The 24,493-nt window shown below is 38.9% G+C and overlaps 1 protein-coding gene across 2 annotated transcripts; it reads right to left on the reverse strand.

Moving 5' to 3' along the window:
- Positions 1-676: 676 nt before the first annotated feature.
- Positions 677-24,210, reverse strand: PIP4P2 (phosphatidylinositol-4,5-bisphosphate 4-phosphatase 2). 2 transcript variants are annotated; one of them, XM_014890742.2, is made up of 7 exons: positions 24,001-24,210; positions 18,082-18,230; positions 16,607-16,713; positions 14,807-14,930; positions 9,188-9,240; positions 3,435-3,525; positions 677-2,280 (listed from the first exon to the last, which is right to left on the reverse strand). In XM_014890742.2, the coding sequence occupies exons 1-7, from the start codon at positions 24,104-24,106 to the stop codon at positions 2,137-2,139; spliced, it is 774 nt and encodes a 257-aa protein (XP_014746228.1). In that variant the 5' UTR covers positions 24,107-24,210; the 3' UTR covers positions 677-2,136. The 2 variants fall into 2 exon arrangements, with proteins under 2 accessions (XP_014746228.1, XP_088033246.1); XM_088177120.1 differs by having other exon boundaries at positions 18,082-18,227; positions 24,001-24,185.
- Positions 24,211-24,493: the final 283 nt, after the last annotated feature.

Below are 24,493 nucleotides of genomic sequence, written 5' to 3' on the forward strand. Positions count from 1 at the left end.
GCAAAAGGAAGTAGTAGCAAACATTGTACTAGCACCCTGATCCAAACAAAAGTAAGTTACTTTGTCCATGTATCATCCCTTCTGCTGAAAAAGATTAAGAAGACAAAGAGGAAACACAGAACAGGAAATAAAGTACAGCTTAACACAGGGGAGAAAAGTGCAAATTCCTTTGATTCATTAAAGTAACATTATACCCAGCCCCCTCTCACTACCAACTGCCATCCTCACTGAAGTTACAGAAGCAGTGGATGTTTTTCTGTACAGCCCCAGCCTACTTTATTTCACAATGTGACTGAAATGTGACTGCAGGCAGTATTTTGAAACAAAAATTACCAGGAAAGAGTATTCACTGGTTCAAATGCAAGTGATTACAGCAAATCTCAACAATGAAGGGATGGAAAAAGCACTAGGAAAAAAGCGAGTATATGAGTCCATCAATAAGCCATTGACTCAAGAAAATAGAATCCCAACAGTGGTTTCATCCCTTATTCATGTCCTCATTCTTCGTAAAACGTCACTAATTGTAATTTATTATTGCTCTTTTATACTCCTGAGGCTGCCGTTTGGCAAAAATGCAGACCTCACCTTTGGTGTGCAATACCGTTGTGGTTCCTGTATCATACTAGGAAATTTGTCCATTTATGCATTTTTATATACATATAAATAACAAAATGCATTTAAGTTTGAATAATAATCTTTATTTCTTTATTAGTTTATTTGTAAAAGGTACATTGTAATCCTGAGCTACTGCTTTTATACATTTAGCATCATACAAAGACAGATCATTTACAGTTTGATCATTTACATTTATTGTGCTCCAAAATCCTTATCCGAATATCATTTTGACTTAGCAGGAACATAGATAATTTAAATTACATGTATCCCTGAAACATCCATATTAATTTACCCATCTGACCCCATTATCTAAATTACTACAGTTGTCTAAATCACTCAGGACATTCCTTCTGAATTTAGCAAAAACTTGTTTAAAATTATAAAGATGGGCAGTGCAAGAACTGGTCCCTCAATCCTTTGTGAATACATCATTAGAAAAAACTTTCTGTTTCCGTATTCTCTTGGCAAGTCAGTGCTAAATTGACTAGATGTACTTTGATGGAATGGTCCAAGTAATAGTTTACTCATTTTCTTATTACAGCAGTTAATGAGAATTTACAGTGTCTCCCTTTGCAGTGACCAGTGTCATAACTCTCCCAAGCAGGGAAAATCTGATGTGATCAGAGGAAAGTAAGAGGCAACCCATCACCATCTTATTGTCATCTACATGACACTGAAGTATTACAAACCAAGTCATATGAAATGCTTCCCTTAGACCCTGTAAAGGAACTTGTACGAATAACCAGAGTAAAGTTCCACAATCCGAGCATGGCTTTTAGGATTTGCCAGTTAAAAAAACAAAACAAAAAAACCCAACCAAAAGAAACCAAACCCAAAAACCTCAGTCCCAGGATCCTTGAGGAGAAAGCATTTATCCTAACTGAAATCCAATCCTGGATTAATGGAAATTTAATTGGACTACCAAAATAGCATCTCTCTACCTGAAAAATCTCCAAGCATACAGTGTTTACAAATGTCTCTCTAGCAACAGTGTCAGTCTTTTAAACACTCACAACTTTCATTTCCTGAATAAGGTCACTATGATCTTAGGCAAAAGATGCAGTAAAGCAGTTCAAGCAAAATGCTTATTGCTTAGGTTTTAAAGCAAGCCACTTGAATATAATTTTAGTTAAAATGTTAAGTACAAATGTGAAGCTACTGTAGAAACACTTATAAACACTCTCGCTTTTGAATTCTTACTGATCACCTAGAAAAATGGCAGACGGATTTTAACATAACAAAGGAAATGTAAAACTTAATACTGTCTGTTGAAATAAAATTCAACACCTATACAGACAGAGTTATGAACATGTAAACACAGCTTTAGTATTCAGAGCTAGGGAATCTAGCAGCAAAACAAACTATTTGCATATTATGTAGTGCAATGAACATTTGTTCTTAGAGACCCCCAGTCTTTAAGCTACTTTGAACAGAATGGAATCCTTACCGGAAAGGTTTTAAAAGCGTCCAGGATGTAGTATCCAGAACCACTAGATGTTCATCTATAATCTAACAATTTCTCTATGCAAAACTGTGCTCTGGATAGCTGACTTTAATGGCTCCCCAGTAGCAGGCTCGAATGAGGCAGATTAAACCTAAGAGATAAGCAACAGCCCAAGAAACATATGTTGCGTGAAATCGCCTGGCGAAATCTTGTGTACCAACCTAAAAAGAGAAAAAAACCCAATCGTGTCAAACATACAGCACTAGCTGTTCTTCGGGGAAGAGCAAGTTATATTAAGGAGAAGCATTTCAGCACCTTTTCAACTCTGGTAAGGGTAAATTGGGTATTTTATTAGCTTAATTTTACATAACCATAGGATAATTGAGCTTGAAAGGGAGATCAGGAGACCTCTATTGTCAATTCCCAAGTCAAAGTAGGGTCAACCCCAAAGTCAGACCAAGTTGTTCATGTTTTTAACCCAGCTAGGTCCCAAATAACTCCAGGGATAGAGGCTACACAAACCTTTGGACAAACCTCATGGAAAAACGTTTTCACATAATTTTCCAACTCAGTAAGGTCATTAAAAAAAAGGAAAATAAATTTGTCTCTCATGGTTTTTATTTCTGGCTTTGTTTCTATTAGGGAACCTGGAAAATCCTACGTAAGTCATTTAAGATCACACATAAATAATTATTCAAGTTAAAATGAAAGCTAGAGGCATAATGAGAATTACACATATGAATTCACTGGAGATATTTCCTCACAGGAACTTTTCTGGAATTCTCAGGTAGAAAGTTGGCTCTAATATCCCATATGAGGTACTGATAAGCCAGATAGCTTTCCAAGTAACAGAGTAACAACAGAGTGAGCCTTTTCATTTGTAAATAGCTTATGAACTGGTTTTACTCTTCACAGCCTGTACAAATTACAAGGACACATACTTATTTTAGTGCTTGGAATTCCATTCACCTCTATTGCACAGGAACTTATATTTCTACCTATCTAGCAACATGTATTTCTGGAAACCTGGAAGTTTTGAGAGCTCTAGCAAGAACAAGATGTTCCAGTATTTCTACAGTGAAGCGAACCATTTTTCATAAAACTGAAGTTTTTAGAGATGAAGAGTCACATTTAACATCAGAAAAAAGAGGTTATCAAAGTGCCAGAATACCCTAAAAAAAAAAAATAAAAAACCACATTTTTCAGGCTTACTCAGATGATTAAGTCCACTGTTTAAATAGAAGATGACAAAAACCATACCAATTTAGAAAGTTTAACTCAAATGCTGGGAAAACAAGAGCTGGTCAACTAAGAACTCCTTTGAACACACACACCCCTGCACACAGTTGCAAATTTATCATGGGACATCACTCACAGTTAATCCAACACCAATGAAGATGCATATCATTCCAATTGTGATATATGCACAGCAGCGCCTCCGTGGCAGCGCACTTCCAACAGAAGAACTGTTAGAAAATAAATGGTATTGTAAATTAAAGGCAAACAAAAACATCCCAAACCAAATCAACCAAATGACAGCCACCACAAAAACCACCTCTACCATCAACAGTAACTCTTCAGTCTCATTTTGGGGATGGAAAGAGAATGGCAATACACACAGACACACACCATCTTAGTACAGGACAGAGTCCTCATTTTTATTTTAAATGAGAACTATTGGTGATTATCTAGTACCTCAAAATCTAGGTGCTTACAAGGAAGGAAGTGGTACCACACCCTCAGAGTGTCTCTACCTCTCTACGGTACCCACAGTGCAGCCCAGTAATTGTCTTGGATAGCCTGTGGATGGCAAAACTCAAGTTTGCTTTTCAGTTTCCATGCTGATTACAAGACACCCTTCAGACTTTTAGTACATCAGCATATGCCTTTAATACTTCACTGCATCTAAGTAACTGAAAATAACTTCTGTCACCCCTAAATGTCATTAATAACAACCTTCACTATCCATTTCTTGGATACTTAATACTGTTCAGTGACTAAACTGCTCTGAAGATAAATACAAATCATTTTAGTTACAGACATGTACTTTTTTTCCATGTTCAACATCTCCAAATACTGAAATTCTCTAGGCCATTAAGTCAACTTGAAGAACATGACAAGTTCTTCTTACTTTGCAATTTCTTTCAGAGTTCTACCACAATTTATATGAGCTGCACAAATCACTTCTGACAACCAAGGTAAATAAATCCCCTGGAAATTCTGTCACTCGTCATCTAGACTATGAATTCCAGGATAGACAGCTCTACCTGCTGTGTCAAGCTATTACAGTGCTTCATTCAAACAGAATATAAAATGCAAATAAAACATTGCATTATTTACTACAGGTTAGAAAAATTATTCTAGAAGCTCAGTGTTGTTTAGTAAATGCATCTTTAGTCACATATTTGAAATCACATACAGGTTACTAATGAGGAAAATAGGAACATGATTAAAGTCCACTGAAGCACAGTTAAAAGGACCAGAGAGGCAGAAATGCTTTTATAAAACATGTATTATCTACCTTAGAAGGTTTTTTTTTTAAGCATCCTGAAGCATGCTATCATTAGTTAAGTACTTCATCCCATTTTGGGAGATCAACACACCTTTGGAAATAGCGTAATGCTTTTACTCATCTCATGATAGTCCAACTTATTCAAGATAAATGCATAACAGAAAAAAGCACTGCTAAAAAATTAAAGTAGTACACATGTCATATGACTGACCAAATTTCTGGCTCCAGTTAATTAACCACATAGCAAGGCCTCATATGCTTAGCATGTGACTAAAATTTTTAAGCATTTGTCTTAGAAAGCCTTCAAATAGATTGCTTTAAGCAGCTTTACTTCAACGTTATTTCTTTAAAAGGAATTTCTGATATGCTCCAAGAGGAAAAAAAAAACAAAAACCAAACACCACCACAGTCCTCAAGCTAAGACACTGAACTTCATCTCTCAAGGCAAGAGTTGAATAAAGTGGCTGCTCACAAGCCATTTTCAGAGGAGCTGGAAAAGCTTCCAAACAGTACTGCTCGTTAGCTTCCATGGGGAAACGACTTCCTGAGCAAAACCTCACCATGCATAGTGAAATGGGACACTGGAGGGTGACTGGAGTAGGACTAGGGTAAGAATTCCCAGTTGGGCAAATAATGGTATCTTACCCTCTCACACAAACCTCCACACATTCCCTCAAAAGCCACTCTACAGCCATTCTAGAAAAGGGATATGTTGTTCAATTCCAAGTTACATGAGTTGGCCAAACTGACCTTAGGTTCCCTCCTTTGCAGGATTTTGTGGTTATGTACTCAAAGTTAATTCTATTACAGAGCTGGATACCATAAGCTGGTAAAAGTGTCATGTCCAATATACCTAAAACATACATGGTATTTAATGTGCTGTGTATTGCACACATTCTATCCAGTAAAAAAGGCTGGGGGAGAAACCATCAACACAAATATAACAAAATGGAAATGTAAAGAATCACTGAATTTAGCTGCTTTTCTCTTTCTGCAGAAAGCAATGATTGAAGAAAGATATTAAAGTTTATACAGTCACATAACAGACCTAGGAGTCCAAATAAATCATTAGTAATTTTTCATCTCCCAACAGTGATGTTGGGACTGATCCCCCCAAGATAGTGAGGCTTCCTCTACCCACCCCAAATTATACATAAAACTCCCAAACTAAGTTAGAATAAAGAAAGTTGAAACTCTATCCCAAAAACCTACCAACTGACAATTTTGACAAGCACATCTGGCAATATTAAAAATGGGATCAAAAGAACTTTTTCACATCACAGAATCAACCAATTAGTTCCATTGTGGGAATAGGAGGGAACTCTGCAGAGCAATCTAGAAAGCAGCAGTTCCTTCTTTCTGAGATGATGCTGAGGAAGCAAAAGCACCTGCCAGAACTCTGGGCAGCAGCAGCAGCTGATATAAAAGATGCCAAATCCAATATTGCATCAGAGAGTAATTAGAAGAGAGGAAAGTTGCCACATAGGACAAAGGCTATATAAGAAGTAGCCCAGGAAGGAACGCTGGGTCTCTTGTGCTCCAAATAATAGGAATTATGACCAGGATTTCAAACATGCTTTTAAGAGGAAAATTAAAATGCCAATATTTTGAAGGAGAATAGCACTGGTGAAATTAGCCTCCACAGTAGTGATGAGGTTCCAACATTTCTCTCTTTCCTAGAAGTCCTTTATGAGGCAAAGGTGTTATAAATTCATTAAGGTTAGTAGTTAGGGCAGACCTTAAAAAGTAAAAGCAATAGGTTATATGGGAAAAAAATAGATTGGACATTCTGAAATAACAACCTGTACCATTCAGGTACTCTTTCTAGTAACTGAATTTTCTAGATGATTCAATATACATCTTAGCAAACAAAAAACTAGTTCCTGCTTCTTCATCATTAAATGAGAAAAATACCAGAAGCTTTCCCCAAATCTCTCACTCTTGGAAAACAAGCTGATAAATATCTGGTATTTAACAATACAGAAGAACACTAAATCAGCAAAAATAAACAGTTTCCCCCCCTATTCCCAGGTGTCACTATAAAATAAAACTGTATCATGACAATTTCCTCACTAGCTACATTTATTTTCCCAAGGCAAGTAAGGGCCTGTGTCAGGCAGAGCCACTATGGATCAGTAAGGCTTCTGCAAACACCTTACCTGTACTGATATGACAGCTTTATAGTCCACTTCCAAAGAGAGCTGGTCATTCACCAAATAAAATTTTGTTCTCTACATCACAATTAATTCCCTACATTTCCCAAGTTACTTTGCAAGATAAAACAAGTGTGTCACAAAACAAAGTTGTATCACAATGGTAGCACAGAGATGGGATTAAAAACAGATAAGAAGATCCTATTTCCCCCTACATTCAGATATGAGAGGCTCCTTTGTTTAGGTACTGTGAGGCATGATGGTTTTATTTCTCCCCGAACACTGTTTCATTGTTAACTTTTTAGTGTAATAATTTCTGATCTCCCCTGCACTTTTAGAAGATGTTAATATAAAGATCTAGTATCCATCAGCCAAATAAAGGTCGAAAACAAACTATTTGCAGAGATTCACTGCACTTTTAAAAACATTTGAAATAAAATTATGAATCCAAAGGTGTCAGCTGATATCTCCTTGAAAAACTTATTGTTGGAGTGATTCAAGGTGCCTTTTGCCTTAGTCTACGCTATCCTTTTTTCAGTGACAATCATCAACTTAATCACCAGAAGGAATGAACAGTTCTACATCTGACTACTCGCCTGCTAACGAAAAGCTCTGCTTTAATAAGATGAAACCCTTACACTCCCTTCTAACTACTTGGCTATGATGACCTCTGACAAAGACCTGATAGAAAGCAGGTCACCGCAGTTATTTATTCCATCATCATGACTCAAAGCTGTGTTTCACCTATGCTGTGCCCTAAATCCATGTATCAGAAATGTTTATGCTGCTGGAAGTGCAGAACTCCCAACTATCGCATCTCAAATGAGGGAAAGCACCAAGCAACTCCTTCAAAGCTAAATTACAATATCCCACAGTTTGCATCCCCAGCCCAAGGACAGACGTGCCCACTTGTTAAAATTTGTTTTGCATTCTGCAATACAGTTGTCACACAAGCTGTAATTATCACAAATTGCACTGCAGAGAGGCTCCTGCTTTCCTACATACAGATAGCATGCTTTGCACTTAATGGAGGAAAATACTATGAAAACCTTTGAATTCAGCTGGAATTTAAAACAGAGGCAACATTAATCAACAGAAAACAGACCACAAGATCACATGCTGTGACTTTTGACTGTTGCTTGGAGTGTGATTTATTTTGCTGCAAAGGTTGGGTTTTTTGTTTGGTTGGTTTTTACTGCTTGTTTTGGTCTTTAATGTTAAGCAACAAATAACACTGACCTAAGGAGAGTCAAGAGAAAAGCCAAGGTCAGCTAACAAGGGTGACTTAAAATATAAAACATAATTGCAATTAGTTTTAAAACAAACCAAATAGCAAAATTCCAACCCCCCCTCAAGGACTGAAGAAACTTAATGTGTCAGTACAAACATCCCTGCAAAGCAGCATCAAGACTGAGTTTATTTAACCTAAGCAAATTAGAACATATCCACAACTCCACACTGGGTTGGTTATACTCCTGTGGTTAAACACAGCACTAGACTTCTCTATCAAATACTCAGATAAAAGACTTCAATCAGTGTTGAAGGCCAGGCCATGCCCACACCTACGGTACATTTATCCTAAGCTTTCTCCTTCCTAAAGGACCTGCTACTTTTCCTGCACCATACAACACAGCTGAGGCTCTCCATTCCCAGTGGAAAACACATTTGTTCCTTTAACTGGAATTCACACTTGCCTGTCAAAGGAAGACATATTTAAATAAATCAGCAGGACATGAAGGTCTCTGAAGTAATATTTATGTCTTATTTCACACTCTGTGGCCAAGACCCCATACAAATTTAAAGTATGTTACTAGTGCAACAATTCAAATTAAGAATTCCTGAGCCAAACAAATATTCAAAAAGAGAGGCCCAAAAAAACCAAACCAAAACAAAATGCTTACAGCTCTTGTATTGTATTTTTTCTTGTTCTTCTTGAAGTAATAACAAATGAATAGACCAGTTCTTCCACAGTAATTCATAAACATTGAACAAGCTAACACATTAAGATGCTTAACACAAGTTAGTTGTTTAGTTTATACTGTCACTAAACCCTCAAATTAAAACAAGATTATTTCCTTTCCTCCCTTAACAATGAAGTGATTCAAGTTCTACCTTTCAAGATGACATCTGATTACTACTGTATGAAGAGGTAAAATTTCAAGGACATAAAATGTTAAGTTCATCAATCCATTCCTGTCTATTGTTAGCAGCTTATTTTTGCCTCTATCAATTCAATCAGAGCATTTTCATAAATGCAGGTGGATTTGTCAAAGCTACTGATTTCTGCATAAAGAATGGAGAATTCATGTGCACACAGTATCTGCTTAAGCCTTGAAGTTCAGATAAGCACAGGAAAATAATCAGCACAACTGACACATTTTACTCCAAAGACTTACAGAGGAAACACTGGCTACTTCACAGTAATTTGCATAACCTTGCTTTCAGAGAACTTACATTACTTACATTTTTTTGCAGTGTGGACATTTTGCTAGTGTGTTAAACCTCAGTTCCATCCACTGTAAAAAAGAAAAACAAAAAGAAAAAGAAGAAAACAGTTGAAAATCAGACCTGAGAAAATTGTTAGTGCACTTAATGTTAAATGTCACAATGAAAACATTTTGCTTCTCAGACTTTCTTTGACTTGCTTCTTGTTTTCTTCTATAAACGGGATGCCCTTTTGTCAGTGGCAACATTGGACTGGGATTTCCATGTGAACATTTCCCATGACTTGCCTTAGTATTACAAAATTTGCTTGACATAATGTGGTTGCATCCACAGGCGTAGTATGGGCAACATTATAATATTAATAGGTTTCCTTCTCTTACTTAAAGACTACGAATATACTCTGAATCAAAATAAATATGTTTTCTTTGGCACAATTACAGACAGAAGTATTTTGCAATCTTTTCCCAACCCTTGCATCACTTATGAAAACTAACTTATGGGTACAAGAGAGATGTGTTAAAGAATATTTTAGAAAGTAGATATCAGGTTTTACATCAATGAAACAGAACAGTATTGGCTACTTTACATAACTGTTAAAAAGATATGAAAAATTGTACATGGTCGGGTCACCACTTTCCATGCTCAGACTAAAACCTATGTGGGAAACAGCCTTAGTGAAAGCAAAGCCTAGAACTAACTCAACCAGGGGATACACAGTGATATATTCACTTAAAAACAGCAGGTGCTGTTAAATTTCATTCTGTGATAACAGTAGTAAACAAGCATTTAAACATGTTTGCCTCGATCAAGAGAATAATGCCCTTTTTTTTCTCCCTGTAAGCAGTTATCTTGTAATTGCAGCTCTCTTCTGTTGCCTTTCTCAAATGGAGGAGGTTGTTTGGAAGTTTTTTTGGCTATGCAAAAGTCACACTGTAAGTTAAAAGCAGGAGAAGCCACAGTGCAGATCCCAAGTGCCTCCATTAGGCCCTGCCTTATCCCTATGAGAAATCTGAAGCTGTCCAACTGAAGTGAACAGTGTTATAACTGCTACAACCATGAATCAAAATCAGAGCCCACCCTCACATGGAAAACAGCACCAACTCACAGCAAGCACCATTTAAATGCTGCGAAGAAATTTATGATTTTATGAGCAAAGAAAGATGTGTCTTCTCATGCCTTGTGATTTTGCTGTGAACAAGGTTTTGAACTGTAGTATTTACCGAGCATTTTCCTACCTCCTGAATATCTTCCTCAGTTTTATTTACTTGGGGATAAATCTCACTAAAAAGAAATCCATGTTTTTTTTTTTTTGTTCTGAAGCATCCATTTACACATTTACAGAACAACTATGTAACTGGTATTATTTGTTTACAAAGCCTGACCAAACTGATTTAGCAGAGTTCTATTTTATTCCTTAATAAAACTTCTGTAATACTCCCCACCCAAGCAAAGCTTTTAAAGAGCATTAATTCTACTTCCACATTCCTGGCAGAAGAGCAAGTTCAGTATTTTTCTGCATCCTTTTTAAAAACCTACTCAATTTCCCGTAATTTCTACACACTGAAAGTTGGGTAAGATGTAATTGTCAGTACTGGGGATGGAGAGATATCCACCAGAGCAGTTATTTCAGCTTTTTCAACTGCAATTCCAGAAATAAAAGGAAGTCTAATTCTAAGATCTATATTTTACCTAAATGTAACTCAACTTCACTTTTTTACATCAGTTTTGATTCTAAACCAGTGTAGGCAACCCATTTCCTTAGTTTCTCATTAATGAGCTTTCCAGAATTTTAAGATTTCTAATTATTAGACCAAATTATTAATGGCTACAAACTCCAATGCATTTGGGCTGCAAATATTGATGGAAAAAGGAATCAGCAATAATCTGGTTTCATTGAGAGTGACTTGGAAATAACGGAAGCAGTAACTGTTATGATGCCTTTTACACAGACCAGAAGTAGAAAAAGAGCAAAATTGTGACAAGACTTTGAAAGTACAAGAACTCCAATCATATGAGCACACTGGGGAAAGGTTATGTTTGTGTACATTGTAAATCATGCTTATGACGGCATTTTTACCCATACTCCAGAGTGCTTTAAAGTACCTAATATTGATTCATGGTGTTAAGAAGTTACAGTTACTTGAAATTTAGCTCTCTGCTGAGAATACAATGATTTTTATTTTTTTTAATTGGAGCAATACAATATACAGCCCAAATCCCTGGTTAGATGTACTGAAACAGATGAAGAGATGATGAATCCAGAGCTCGTCAATATTTCAACTGTAGACAAAAACCAGACATCCATCAAAGGAATTACTAGAAGAATACTCAAACATTTTCTTCTAAGCCTAAAATATTTCTCAGTGCATTCAACACAAGACAGTGGAAAAAACAAAACAAAACAAAAAAGACATGTACATAAACATATACACAGTCCTACATACAGCTGCTTCTGTAAAAGAAGCTTCCTCTCCATTCCCCCTCTGGTCCTTCAGGAAAGCAAAATACTTTCACAAACTCAAAATATCTAAGTTTTCTGAAAACTTTAATGGGTTTTTATTCAATTATTTCAGAAGTAATTTTCATATTTGATTAGTTAAAAAAAATAAAATTGACAAAGCACAATGCTTAGCCTACAGCCTATGGCTTCCATAGCTTGCTCCTGGCTTCTTGTACCTGAGGTCCCTCTGAAAGCAGGACAGTAGCAGGAAGATGGCAGAGAGGGAGAGGACACAGGGACAGCCCTCCCTTGTCCCCCATTTCCAAAGACAACTCAGCCTCTGATAGCCACACACCATTGCAAGCAGAGGTCTCTCACAGAGGAGTAGCAAGGAATGACTTACTGCTGGCAGAAACAGAAACTTCACAGCTCAAATCCAAACCTGCCAGAAACAGTAGAAACCTTAACACAGAAAGAACTTCTATCAGGTTACCAAGGGGAAAATCTGATTAACAAGATGTGAAGCACTGACAGTCTGGCTACAATTTCCCTTCAGTATTTAGTCATTCTTCCAGTTAAGACAGAGAAACTTTAAGGCACTCAATAGCAAAAAGCGTGCTTTTCATAATTAGTGAAAAACACCCCCACCATGTGCAGAGGCAAGTAAAACACAGGCCCCATAGACATGTTTTTAAATGGAAAAAAAATCTTGGAAAGCTGGTGAACTCTTAAAAGAGAAGAGAACATGACAATTTGACTTTTCCATCCCAGGGATTCTAGCTTTGCTTGTCTATTTTATTTATTTTTTAACTTCTAGGTAAAGTAAAAGGAATAGCTTACTGAGAGATGTATCTAGCACTACGTGTTTTCTTCACAACATGGAGATACTTAAGGCAGAAATACTAACGCAGAAACTGAGCTTCCAGGCTGGCTAAAATCCCTTTTTGTTGTTTCTCTGGCTCATTCTCAAATCCAAGCAATTTTCTGATTTTTCTTAACTTAAAATTTTATTTTCAGAGTCTCAGACTTAATTATAGAAAAAAGTAGAAGCAAAAGACTGGTGGGAAAGCTGCGTAACATGAAGGGGAAAAAGGGTTTGTTTCCTGATAACTCAACATAAAAAATAGCAAGCTTAAAATTTCTAATGGTTCAAAGAGTTTCTTTTCAACATATCACGAAATGACAAATTGGTCTTATCCTGGCAGACAGCACTATGAAATTCAAAATATTGCAGTTCCCTAAAGCAACCAGAAGATATGAAGTCACATGCACAAATCCCAAACTAGAAAACTTAACCATTTAAGGTATAGTCTAGTAGTTATGGACAAACCCAGACTTTATGGGTTTGATTTTTTCCCCTCATGTTCACTTGAAGTAGTTCATAGTGTAAACTACAAAGTTAATCTGGACTGTACTTATATAAAGTAAATAGGGGATCAAAACAAGTAAAACTTCCATGCTTGTCAAAGTACCTAAAGACAGGCCAAAAAGAAAAGGCAAACAGAAAACTCACTTCAGCTATCTTCAGTTTCAGACTACTGTTCTTCAGCGAGGGTTTTAAGAAATTTTGCATTTTTTAATATATAGGCAGAATTAGTAGACAGAATATTTCTCAAGGATCTCTCTAATTGCTTTCCAGTTAACACATTACTTGTAAATTCCTCATCATATTCCTATTTCTCTTTGGAAAAAAAATAGAAGAAAGGAGCGTAAGGGTCATCTCCTTGCACTCATCACCTACTATAAGACATTACAGCACACCTGTCCTGGATTCAGCTGGGAGTATTAATTTTCTTCTTAATAGCTGGTACAGTGCTCTCTTTTGGATTTAGTAACAATGTTGGTAAAAAGCTAAGGTTTTAGTTGTTGCTAAGAAGTGTTTCCCCTGAGCCAAGGACTTTTCAGTTTCCCATGCTCTGCTAGCAAAGAGGTGCACAAGAAACTTAGAGAGAGCACTGCCAAAGACAGGTGAGCTGAGCTGGCCAAAGGGATATTCCGTGCCACAGAACTGTCATGTTTGGTGCACAAACTGGAGGGAGTTGGCTGGGAGGGGCTGATCACTGCTGTGTCAGCAGGTGGTGAGCAATTGTATTGAGCACCACTTATTTCTCTTGAGTTTTATTCCTCTCTCTCTCTTCATTACTACTATTATTATTATTATCATCATTAGCAGTACTTTTTTCTGTTTCAGTCATTAAATTGTTTTTATCTCAACCCACAAATTTTACCTTTTTCCCAGTTCTCCTCCCCACCAGGGCAGGTGGGCTGGGTGGTGTTTGCAGTGAGCAAGAGCTGCATGGTAAGGCACACCAGGGGTTAAGCCATAAAAGCACCTCACTGATCCATAAATTCTGAAGTAAAGTCTTGAAGCACAAGCCTATCAAAAGCCAACTCTTCTCTCTTTGCTGGTACAAGCTGACATGGAGTTGTACCCCCTAAGCTTCCTTTTTCCCTGCACAACATGCACTTGAATATTCTCTGATCTTTATGTATCTTACAGTCCTTTGTTTCAGGAACGTGCCACCTCTCTCGTGACTGTTTTCTTTAACTGTACCCCTTATCTAGTCATTTCCCACAACTCACAAACCTCAAAGAGATTCAATCACTGCTGGATGATGAAGCCAAAGCTAGCTTACTTGTGTACTGCAATCAAAATTCAGGTGTGGCAGCACCGTGTCCATTTGGAAGGCTACAGAGAGTTCAACAGCAGAAGAGCATTCGTGCATCCTTCTACTTCAAAAATGGGATCAACTGTCACTCTTGCATATAAACCAAAACTCCAGTTCTTCAACAAACTACAGATATGCCAATGGCAAGTGCCATAACCAACAGCTTTCCAGGGCTCACACAGCAATGACAGAACTGCTCTCTTGGCCACTGCAGAACACAGCCACCACTGCAAGCCTAAACAGAACCTGAAAGATCAACTACTACTTCCAGCGCTGTCCACACTCACATCACAAAACATTAAAACAGACTTCAGCCTTTATCTGTCCACCTATACAAAGACTGTTAAAAGTTTTATTGAAAGCATATAATCAAATACAGACCATACATCCAATACGAATGAGTTCAGAAGAAGTTTTAGTTCCTCAGTGATGTCAGAGAGTGAGGCAATACAGTCGTAAATCTGCTTACAACCAACAGCTTGAGGGATAGCATGGTAGGCGAGAAGGAGAATCTGATGCTTTACTTACAAGGAATGTATTTCCACAGTGCCCACACACCACTCTGGTTCCATCTGGTTGAACTGGCAAGGCAGGTTGAGCTGGCTGCTCTTCTGGAATCAGCATTACTGGACCAAGAGTAATGATGCGTCTACTGTGTTAAGAACATTAGATACACATGTAATTAAGCTAGCAAAAGAGAAGGACGATGCGCTCAAGCAATTAGCTCAGTCAGTACCAAATATTTTGACACTTTTAAACTATCATCTACTTGTTAAACAGCTGATGCACCCAGTTTTGGTTGCTCTCCGAAGTGTTTTCAGTTTTAAAAATGTTCTCTTTCCCTACAAGATCAGTCATACAAGCCTAAACCCTATAGGGATCAAAGATTTGCAAGCACATGACAGACATGCTCAACGGAAAAATGAAAACTTAATACCCAGGCAGAGCAAGCCTGAGAATTGAAATGTACATACCCATGTGAAACATGTAGAAACACTAAGGATCTTCCATAACCTAGCTCTCCTTCCCACACTACTGACAAACATGTCAATATAAGAAGCATATCCAGACTTGCACAGTAAAAATTCCATTCAAACTGAGTAAACTAAAAAGGAAAACCACCCTAGGTTGACTAAATAAAATCAATTTGCTTTAAAGTATTTGCTTTTATGTTCAATGTGCTTCCAGTTAAATTACACAGTTTGTCGGTCCAAAATGACAGTACCCAAATTAACCAACTCAGAATGAGGATGAGACTTAGAATAAAAAAAGTGAAGGGGGAAATTAAAGCAATATTTAATCTCTTCCATCTACAACCAAAACTGTATTCTGAATGGCTTTCCTTCAGTCTGGAATCCTCCATTTAGGGCATACTCTCAACTCTCTCCTTTGAAGTACACTACACTAATTTTGCTCAGTTTCCAGCAAGACAAATACATAGACTATCTTAGGAAAACTGCTTAGATATATGCTTTTGAGATTATTTTAATAAAATTAATGAACTTTTTTAGTTTAGTTACCAACTACATGCTATAACTGAATATTTTTGTGCTCTGAAAAAATGTTTGGAATGTTCTGAAGTCCTACCCAACAAAGCATTAGTAAAAAAGGTAATTCCCACAAGTCTCAAACAATGTTTCAAAACCAGAATAGCCAATAGACTGATGACTAGGGCACTTGGTGGGTTAGAAGTCCCCTTCACATATCTGCATTCAGCCTTCCTCTCTATTTCTCCTGTTAGAGCTGCACCACTTAAAATCAAGTTCCTCCTACCTCAGTGAGATCTTTAACACCTTAAGCCCAATGGTAACAACACTCACTATGGCAATCACAACTGCTTCTTTTATAACAAGTGTGTATATTAAAGTTGAGAGCTGAAAGGACACTCAGCATAACTAAGGAGGAGACTGAAGTCAAGCTACTACTCCATCTCCCATTCCCTCCCAATCCCTACTCTGAACTTAGCAAAGTGAGTATCCTGTGTGGTTACAACAACTAAGCCTCCAAGAAATTATGAATGTTAAGTCTCAGAAATGAGAAGTGGATTTTCTTCTAAGGTTCTTTACATTATTTTTGACTTATAAAGTAGTTATATAATGGGACACACACATGAGACTAAAAAAAGAAAACATTTTTTCCTCTTCAATCTTAAAAAGTATATTCAAAATGGACACTAGCACTACCTGTGTCTGCAGCAATTCAGTAATGCTCTGAAAGTGTCCATGTAAAGAGACCTAGGCTTGAATCTCTTTTAGTGTTAAATACTCAACACAAAGACAACAGCTGCTTTAATGAAAACCATCTCAAGACACAGTATTTTATTCTTACCAGTTTGGTCTTGGACAGCCTATTTTCCGAGATGTATCCTTACAGATAAGGAGACAGTTACATTGACATCTAACATACTTCTTCCCTGAAGGAGGGTTTTTGATTGGCTAAACCAAAAAAAAAAAAAAAAGAACCACAACCACCAGAGAACACACATTAGAAGTCATAGCAATTCACTTTTTTCCACATAACAGGATGACAAAGCAGAACAACTTAGTGAAAAGTTCTTGCTAATAGAGAAATACACTTCCTCTTACAGAGGAAACTTCACAGTCAACACAAAATTAGAAATTTTTCTTTCTTAAGAAGTGAAAATTTCCTTATTAGAACAAAAATTCTGCAAACTCATGAAAAAAAACTTCATATTTCAGCAATGACAATTCAAGACTTCAGTTTAGTTATTTTTTTTAAATGTGAGCTTAAATAGTGATATATTAAAAAAAAATCACAACAAAAAACCACCCAAAACCAGTCAAAACATCAAACAACCCTTCTTGCCTGGTACAATGGCTTTATTCAACAGTGAAAGGATCACAGTCTGTTTCCTGGTCACTAAAAGAATATGAAGGCATCACTGAACTGCAATCTTATGTTAAACTGTACTGAAATTATCTTTCCCCAATCTGGGAGTCAAGTTTCAATGTCCCTTTCATGCAGCAAATCAAAAGGTGCACAATACTTTGTTTGGCTTGAAACATTATATATGGGACAGGAAACTGACTATCAGTGGCAGGTTCTCTACTCTCTCTTTTAAGTGGAAAAAAATTTCCTGCAGTTTTAAGTCCTGTTTTCAGGACATAATTTAAAGTTCGTTTCATATAACAAATATATAATAAATCCATTTAATAAATATAATCCAGTGTTCTTCATACAAATGCTTGCAGTAGCTGTGGAACACCCAAAACTAAAACTGGCGGGAGGAAAAAAATAAAAGCAGGAAGCCAAATAGTGAAGACTTGAATTAAGAGGAGAAGAAACAAATAGGTCTGTGATCACTGGAAAAGAACCTAGGACTTAAACATTTCAAAGTTCTTTTACTGAGGTCTGTTACAGGCTAACCAACTGACTGAACAGTATTTCAGGAGAAAGGCAGTCATCCAAGGAGAGGTGCAGGTTCATCACTCTGTTTCTCCCACTCTTAAAATAATTCAATTCAACACTGCTCTTCATCCTATCAAAACCAATTTTATCCTTCTTTACAGAAGAGTAATTACTTAAATGACATCTTTGCTTTTTGTCCTCCTCAGAAGCAGACATCCTGCACAGCCAGCTGGACCACATGAAGATTTATTCTAACTGCTTATGACCATCCTCATGGCAGCATGCCTTGAGCTTGCACACCAGCCACACGGGCAGTCAACTGAGCTGGCTCCTCCTTTTCCTTGGGGGTGGCAGGAAGGGACCCACCCTGCCCAGGTGAGGACATGAGCTCTACCCCCAGTGCCCCCCACGAAAACGCTAAAAATCCATGTTACCGTAGCTTCATTGCAGACTGTGCATTTAACCACGTGTTGGTGTAGCTTGCCATCCAAATTGATTAGTGACTGGCACACACGGCAGTTTATCACAGGAACACCGCTGGCATCTGGACTTGCAATGGCAGTGTATGGAGGGGGAAGCTCTGCTGCAAGAGACAAAGAAATCTCAGCTGAAAAACCAAAGGATCCTAAAACATTTCCAGCAGGCATCACTTCTAGCAGTCACAGGCTTAAGAAAGAAAAAAAAAAAAAAAAAACAGAACCTCACTGTTTAGTATAAACATAGAACAAAACTAAATTTGCTTTCCCCTTCTCCACAACTTCCGTGTAAGCAAACACCATCCATAGTTTCAGGTAAAGCAAACCAGCAACACAAACACAGTAAATCACCTCAGAATTCTGGATCCAACAAAACTCATCTATATAACTTTATTTCAAACCAACTTTTTACTGTCCTTAGAAAATGCATGGAGAAAAAAACCACTAAAAAACCCCCAAACCTACTACAGATTACTCAAGACTGGCTTTTGAAGAAAAAGATCCCAGAAGATAAAACAAGACACAGGTAGGAAGAGTCATATACAGCATTCACAAATATCTAAAAAGACTGAAATACAGACAAGTGTTTATCATACATTAGAAGATACTACAGGCAAAACTACAAAAAAGTCCCGTTAAGAAAACAGGTCTTAGGATAGGAAGTGGCATGAAACGCTTCTGTTTTGAGTACAACAGCAAATTTATGCCATCTTGAATAAAAAAACCCTGAAGTTTCAAAGCTTCTGCTTTTGAAAGTTCCAGATATTTTTCTTGTCTAGGAGCCAAAGTACCAATGCACAAGAAAGTCTTCAGTCATTTTGGAGAGGAAGGCTTTAATGGCCTCAGATCTCCAGGGAAGAGCAGACTTCAGACTCCAGCTTTGTCAGTCATGAACCCACGACACAACAGGGAAGAAACACTGAAGATTCTCTGAAGCTTAAGAATCCATGAAATGAAGATAATTCAACATAGCAATCTCTCTCACAAGTTTATCGCCACAATTCTTTGGCACCAGCTTTTATTTTATCAAGAAGTTCAGGGCTTTTCAGGTAAGAAACTACAAAACAGGCATATTCAGTAGTTCATATTTAGCTTTTTAAAATACTAGTAGTTCGAAATGCTCTCCAGCCTTGGGCTTCAATAGGTTTTTCAAAGGTTATATCCAAGCAGTCTAACAAAATCTTCAGAGAAGCAATGAGAGATCAGCCATTTACCAACAGCATTGAGCAGAGCAGTATCTGCTGGAGGGTGGTGAGGGAAATCACAGGCTGCTATCAAAGCTGACAAGCCCAAGTATTACATTTAAGCCTGTAAGAAAGCACTCATCACTCCTTCACTCTGTCTTGAACTGAATGTCATAAGCTGGAGGGATATATGAAACCCTGTCTGCCCTCCAGATCTGAAAGTCATCACACACCTTTGAAGTGCATGCTGAACAGCCATGCTGCGATCTCTCTTTGCTACTTGGTCTACATATAATCCAGACCTGTGCTTGATTTTAATTCAGAGGCAGCAGGAAAAAGACAGATACCTTGAGAGTCTCAGAACCACAACCAATATATTTGAATTATTTCAGATGAGAAACAAAATTAACTTATATTCAGCAATACAATTCTCAATTCATGACACTAACTAATGCTCTGTTTCTTGAAGAAGTGAACTTGACACCTTCATCTCTGATACACTGGTTACAGAAAACAACATCCTTAAGAAATATCAGGTAACAGTACTGTTATCTCTTCTGTTTCTGAGGAAATACATACTGAAAAAATTCAAGATCCAGAAAAAAAAATTAAGTATCAGTATTTTGCAGTATTGTGATACCCTATTTTAAGTACGGCTGCCACATGCAGGACATGAGACATTACAAGACATTAAAAAACAAACACACACAAGACAAAACCTCAACCCACACATTTTGGCAAGTAGAAACAAGCTCAAGCCTACCAGAGCACTCCAGAAATAATCAGGTTAGAGATTTATATGATGGGGACAGCAGAGTCTTAACAATCATGGCAAAGTCAAGGCTGCTGCAAGGGGGTTTTGGCAGTCAGCAGGCTGCTTAACTGCTCCTGCAGTGAGCAGCTGGCACTTTCTGGCTAGGGGAACAGGCAGCCAGAAAACAAAAGGCATGTTCCAAAGACTAAACACCAAACTCTCTGTCAAGACTCCTCTACGGTTCACTCCCAGCTTTAAGATTGCTTTTCTAAAAAGCAACAATTGTTTTACAAAAATTATTGACTTTGTCCTATCCATTTAAAGTGTGACAGTTTAAGTCTGTGAGCTGGGAATAGGGTGGCTGTACTAAGGCAAGTAATACCTTTAAGGGTACCAGAAAGTGAAGAGAGACACAGACCACAACATTTCAGCTTTCCATGATTCTGGAATGCTTTAAAAATTAACAGCCATACCTTCTACACACTTATAATTTTCTATACCCCATTTCCAAGTGATATCTCTAAGGAGTTTGAAAGCTGGCTAAGAGAGGTGTGTGAGCCCCTACACACAGTGCCAGCCACTTCTCCAGCCTCACACTGGAGCTGCTTGGCTTCCAGGTAAGCAGCCTCGCTGTTCCTGTCCTGCTGGCTCAGCAAATATCAGACACAAGCGAATAATGGCTGCTCTTCAGAGCCGTGCTGCAGCAAATAACATTTGCTCTGGAGCAGAAAGCATGAGGTATCTTGGCACTGCAACCTTCATGCTCAAAGAAAACGTGCATTTTGAAGTGCTCCATAAAAACAAACCGGCAGAAACCACCAAAATTAAATGTAAAGAAAAGTATATTGGGGGAGAGTAAGGGGGTGGGGGATGGTGAAAAGGAAAATAAAGACATTATCTCAGAGTCAGCTGCTCATTACCCCTTAATAAAGAGGTTTCAAAGCACATTAGCATACTTTGGTATGACTTTTTATTTTTTTTGACAGCTTAAATTTTAGGCTAACTAATATCTAAAACGAGTCCACAGACGGCTGTCATGCTGGACATGACTGAGTGTTAGGCAAGCTTCATATACACACATTTAATTAGTGAATTCCCTGCTGCTGACATACCAGTTTACAGCTATATTATAAATTTTTCTTTTTAAAAAAAAAAAAAAACAAAAAAACAAACAAACAAAAAAAAAAAACAAACCCCAAAAAACCCCCCAAAAAAACCCCACTAATTAGTTCAGCAAGATTAGCAAAGTGCCCTACCACAGAGTACATCTGACTCCCTCCTCACCCCTGTAGAACAGCGATGCAATGGAAGATAGCCCATTTGCAAACTGAGAAATTCCTTCTGGTGCCTGGGCACTTTCCTCCCCTGGTAGTTGAAGGGTGAAAATCACAGAGAACCACTTGCATCCTACCTCGGTCAAATAGAAATTAGTTTGATCTCATAAAAAAAAAAACCAAAAAAAGAATTCTTTATAATCACCTGTGAGCGGGTGAGAAAGGGAAAAAGTTAAATGATTGATGCCAGAGATACATTGTTAAGAACTAAGAAAGTCTGGAAAGGGCCCAAAAAACCTAAAAGAAATAAAAAAGCACTAACCATCCTACTACAGGGAACAGAACTGATCGTTTCACCCTTTGTCGATGTTGTGAAAAGTTGCTTAAATACTGTGGCCTGCATCCACACTGAAAAGATTTTCTTGTTTGCTTCCATCATTCAGAACAAACACTGATTACCAGGATTCAACTATCCACCAGTTTACACAGGGAAGGGTCTGCTGGGTCTCAGCTTCAACTCAACAAGAAGAGAAGGCTACCTTCAAACCATGGTCTCTCTAATGTAAAGTTCAGGACAATATATTGAGCACAGTAAATAATTACAGGGATAAACCTATTAATGTACATTCAGGTGGTAGTTTTGACACAAAAGGCTTCTTCCTCCTTCCTCTGCCTCTCCACGCTATTCAGGTGATGTTAATCAAGGAAGCTCTGCAAACCAAATTTTTCCACAGGAATGATTTTTCCCTCTAAGTTTAGCCTTGTGCTAGGGAGAGAGATAAAGACTGCCAGTCAGCTAGAAAGGTGGTTTAGCTTGCACAGATCCTTTCACTAAGGAAAGCCAACAGAGCAAGGGAAGCAGAGCTACTGGGCCTATGTCACAACTCTGCAAAATTCTGTTCCACAGCTTTCTTTCTGAGAGTTCTGAAGAGCAGTTCTGAAGAGCAACCTAGTATGTTTGCTCATGTTTGATCAATCAAGAGGTATTCAACATGCAAGAAAGCTCTATGTTGGTTCTTCCTCATTTTTGGGGAGAAACCACTTATCTCAAGCAGCGCATCGCACCGCAGGTGCCCAAGCAGTTATCCCAAGTAACAGATGCCCACTGAAGGCATAGGAGGACATGGCTACCAACTGAAATGAGCATTTAGGATACAGCTCATTTCCAGGTCATGAGTTTTACCCTGGGGTCAAACAAGAGTCACTAATCTAAAGCATTTTCATTACTTTTTAAATTTATAAAGACTTCCCCCACCCCCCAAAAAAACAACAAACAAAACCACCAAAAAACAGACTGAAATGTATGCAAAAGTAATGGTTACAGGATAAGGATCACTAAGAATAAAAACACCAAACACCAGAATATAAACGATAGATGTCTTTTGTTTTTTTTTTTTTTACTTAAGGGATAATGCCTATATTAAAAAAATGATGGCAAATAATCTCCGTATAAAAAGTCAAAGCCTCCAACTTCTGCTGTTTTAAGCCAATATTCCTTTGTCCAGTTCAAATCAAAGTAAACAGTCAACACCAGCTACAGCTACTGAAATACATTTTGACATCAAGACAAGAGGACTGAGTTTAAATATCATTCAAAACAGGCTGATGCTCACTCATTCTAGTTACATGCATGTCATGAACATAGCTAATAGAAATCGTTAAGAAAGGGCCAACACACTGGACCTACTGAAGATAAGAATTGTAATCTTACATTTTAAAGGGTACTGCTAGCAAAGCTATTCTAATCTTATTTGGTCTTCATTTCTTCAGCTTTCTCCACACCTCAATTCCTGCTCTAAAATGTAAAAAAAAAAAAAACCTAAAGGGAAAAAAACTACTAATGTACTTTGATTATATCCTGATTTATATTTTCTAAGTAATTTTTTTTCTACCTACTAATAAAATTGTCAGTATTGATCAACAAGACGATTTTTCCTAAGCTTGTGCAAGAACGATAATAACATATAATTATGCCACGACTACAGATTTGTAACCGCAGTATCGGACTGGCTTTAAAAATAAAGCCAAAACCAGCTATGGCCTTGAAACGTGTTTGCAAGGACATGCTCGTGGTTTTGGACTTCTGCTACCACACTGCACCGAGTCCCTTCGGTATTTCAATGCGGCTGCCCGCACCGGGGCACCCCTGGGCCGCGGCACGGCCATGGGCACCGGCCGAGCTCGGCCGGGCTCCTGCGCTGCCCACACCCGGGCACCGGCCGAGCTCCTGCGCTGCGCCCCTCCCGCAGCCGCCCATGCCCGCCTGAGCTGCTCCTAATCCTGCTCCTAATTAATGGGGAAACACAAGTCCCACAATTACCACGCAAGCTGCGGCATGCGAGCGAGTTATAATAAGTAGACCGGTTCGGGCTTGTTCTGCCCCTGCAAACAATTATTTTAATTTCTTTTATTTTTCCTCCTGAGCCGCTGAGGCCGGAGCGCGGCGGGGAGCACGGCCTGTGCCGGGCACGGAGCGGCGTTACCTGTTGTTCCCCGCCGGGGCGGGGCGGGGGCTCTCCGGTGGCGGCCCCGGCCCGGCCCCGCCACCCCCGGCCAGGCGGGGGGAGCCCCGCACCGCCGCACCCGGGCGGAGCCGCCGCGAACCCCGCCAAACACAGCCACAGCCACAGCCACGGCCACCCCCCCGCCCGGCACAGCGCCTTACCTCGGGGACTGCTGTCCGGCAGATAGGGCGGCGCGGTCGGGGTGACATTGCCGGAGCCGGGCGCGGAGAGCAGCGGGGAGCGCTCGTCCACCCCCTCGGCGGCCATGGCTGCGGCGCGGAGGGCCCTGCCCGCTGCCGGGCGCGGGGCGGGGAGGCGGCCGGGCCGGCGGCGCCGGGGAAGGGGAAGGAGCGCAGAGGAAGGGGCTGGGAATGAATGAGAGCGGGGCGGAGAGCAGGGACGGCGGGGCGGGGAGGAGGGACGGCCGGCCCCCGGTGCGGGGTAATGAGCGGGGCAGGCCGGGGGAGGTTCCTGGGAGAGGAGCGTGACAACCTTCTGCTGTAAATAAATTTTCACCGAAAAAGAGTGCGTTTGTTGAGTTGTGTGGGTTTTTCCTGTTTTGTTTGTTTGGTTAAGGGGTTTTTTTAAGCTCTGTGTTTGGGTATTGACATGAGTACCAGGGAAGTGCTGTAGTGGATTTAGCTGGAACCAGTC

This window comes from Sturnus vulgaris, chromosome 1, assembly GCF_052056855.1.
Source record: "Sturnus vulgaris isolate bStuVul1 chromosome 1, bStuVul1.hap1, whole genome shotgun sequence".
Classification (NCBI taxonomy): domain Eukaryota; kingdom Metazoa; phylum Chordata; class Aves; order Passeriformes; family Sturnidae; genus Sturnus; species Sturnus vulgaris.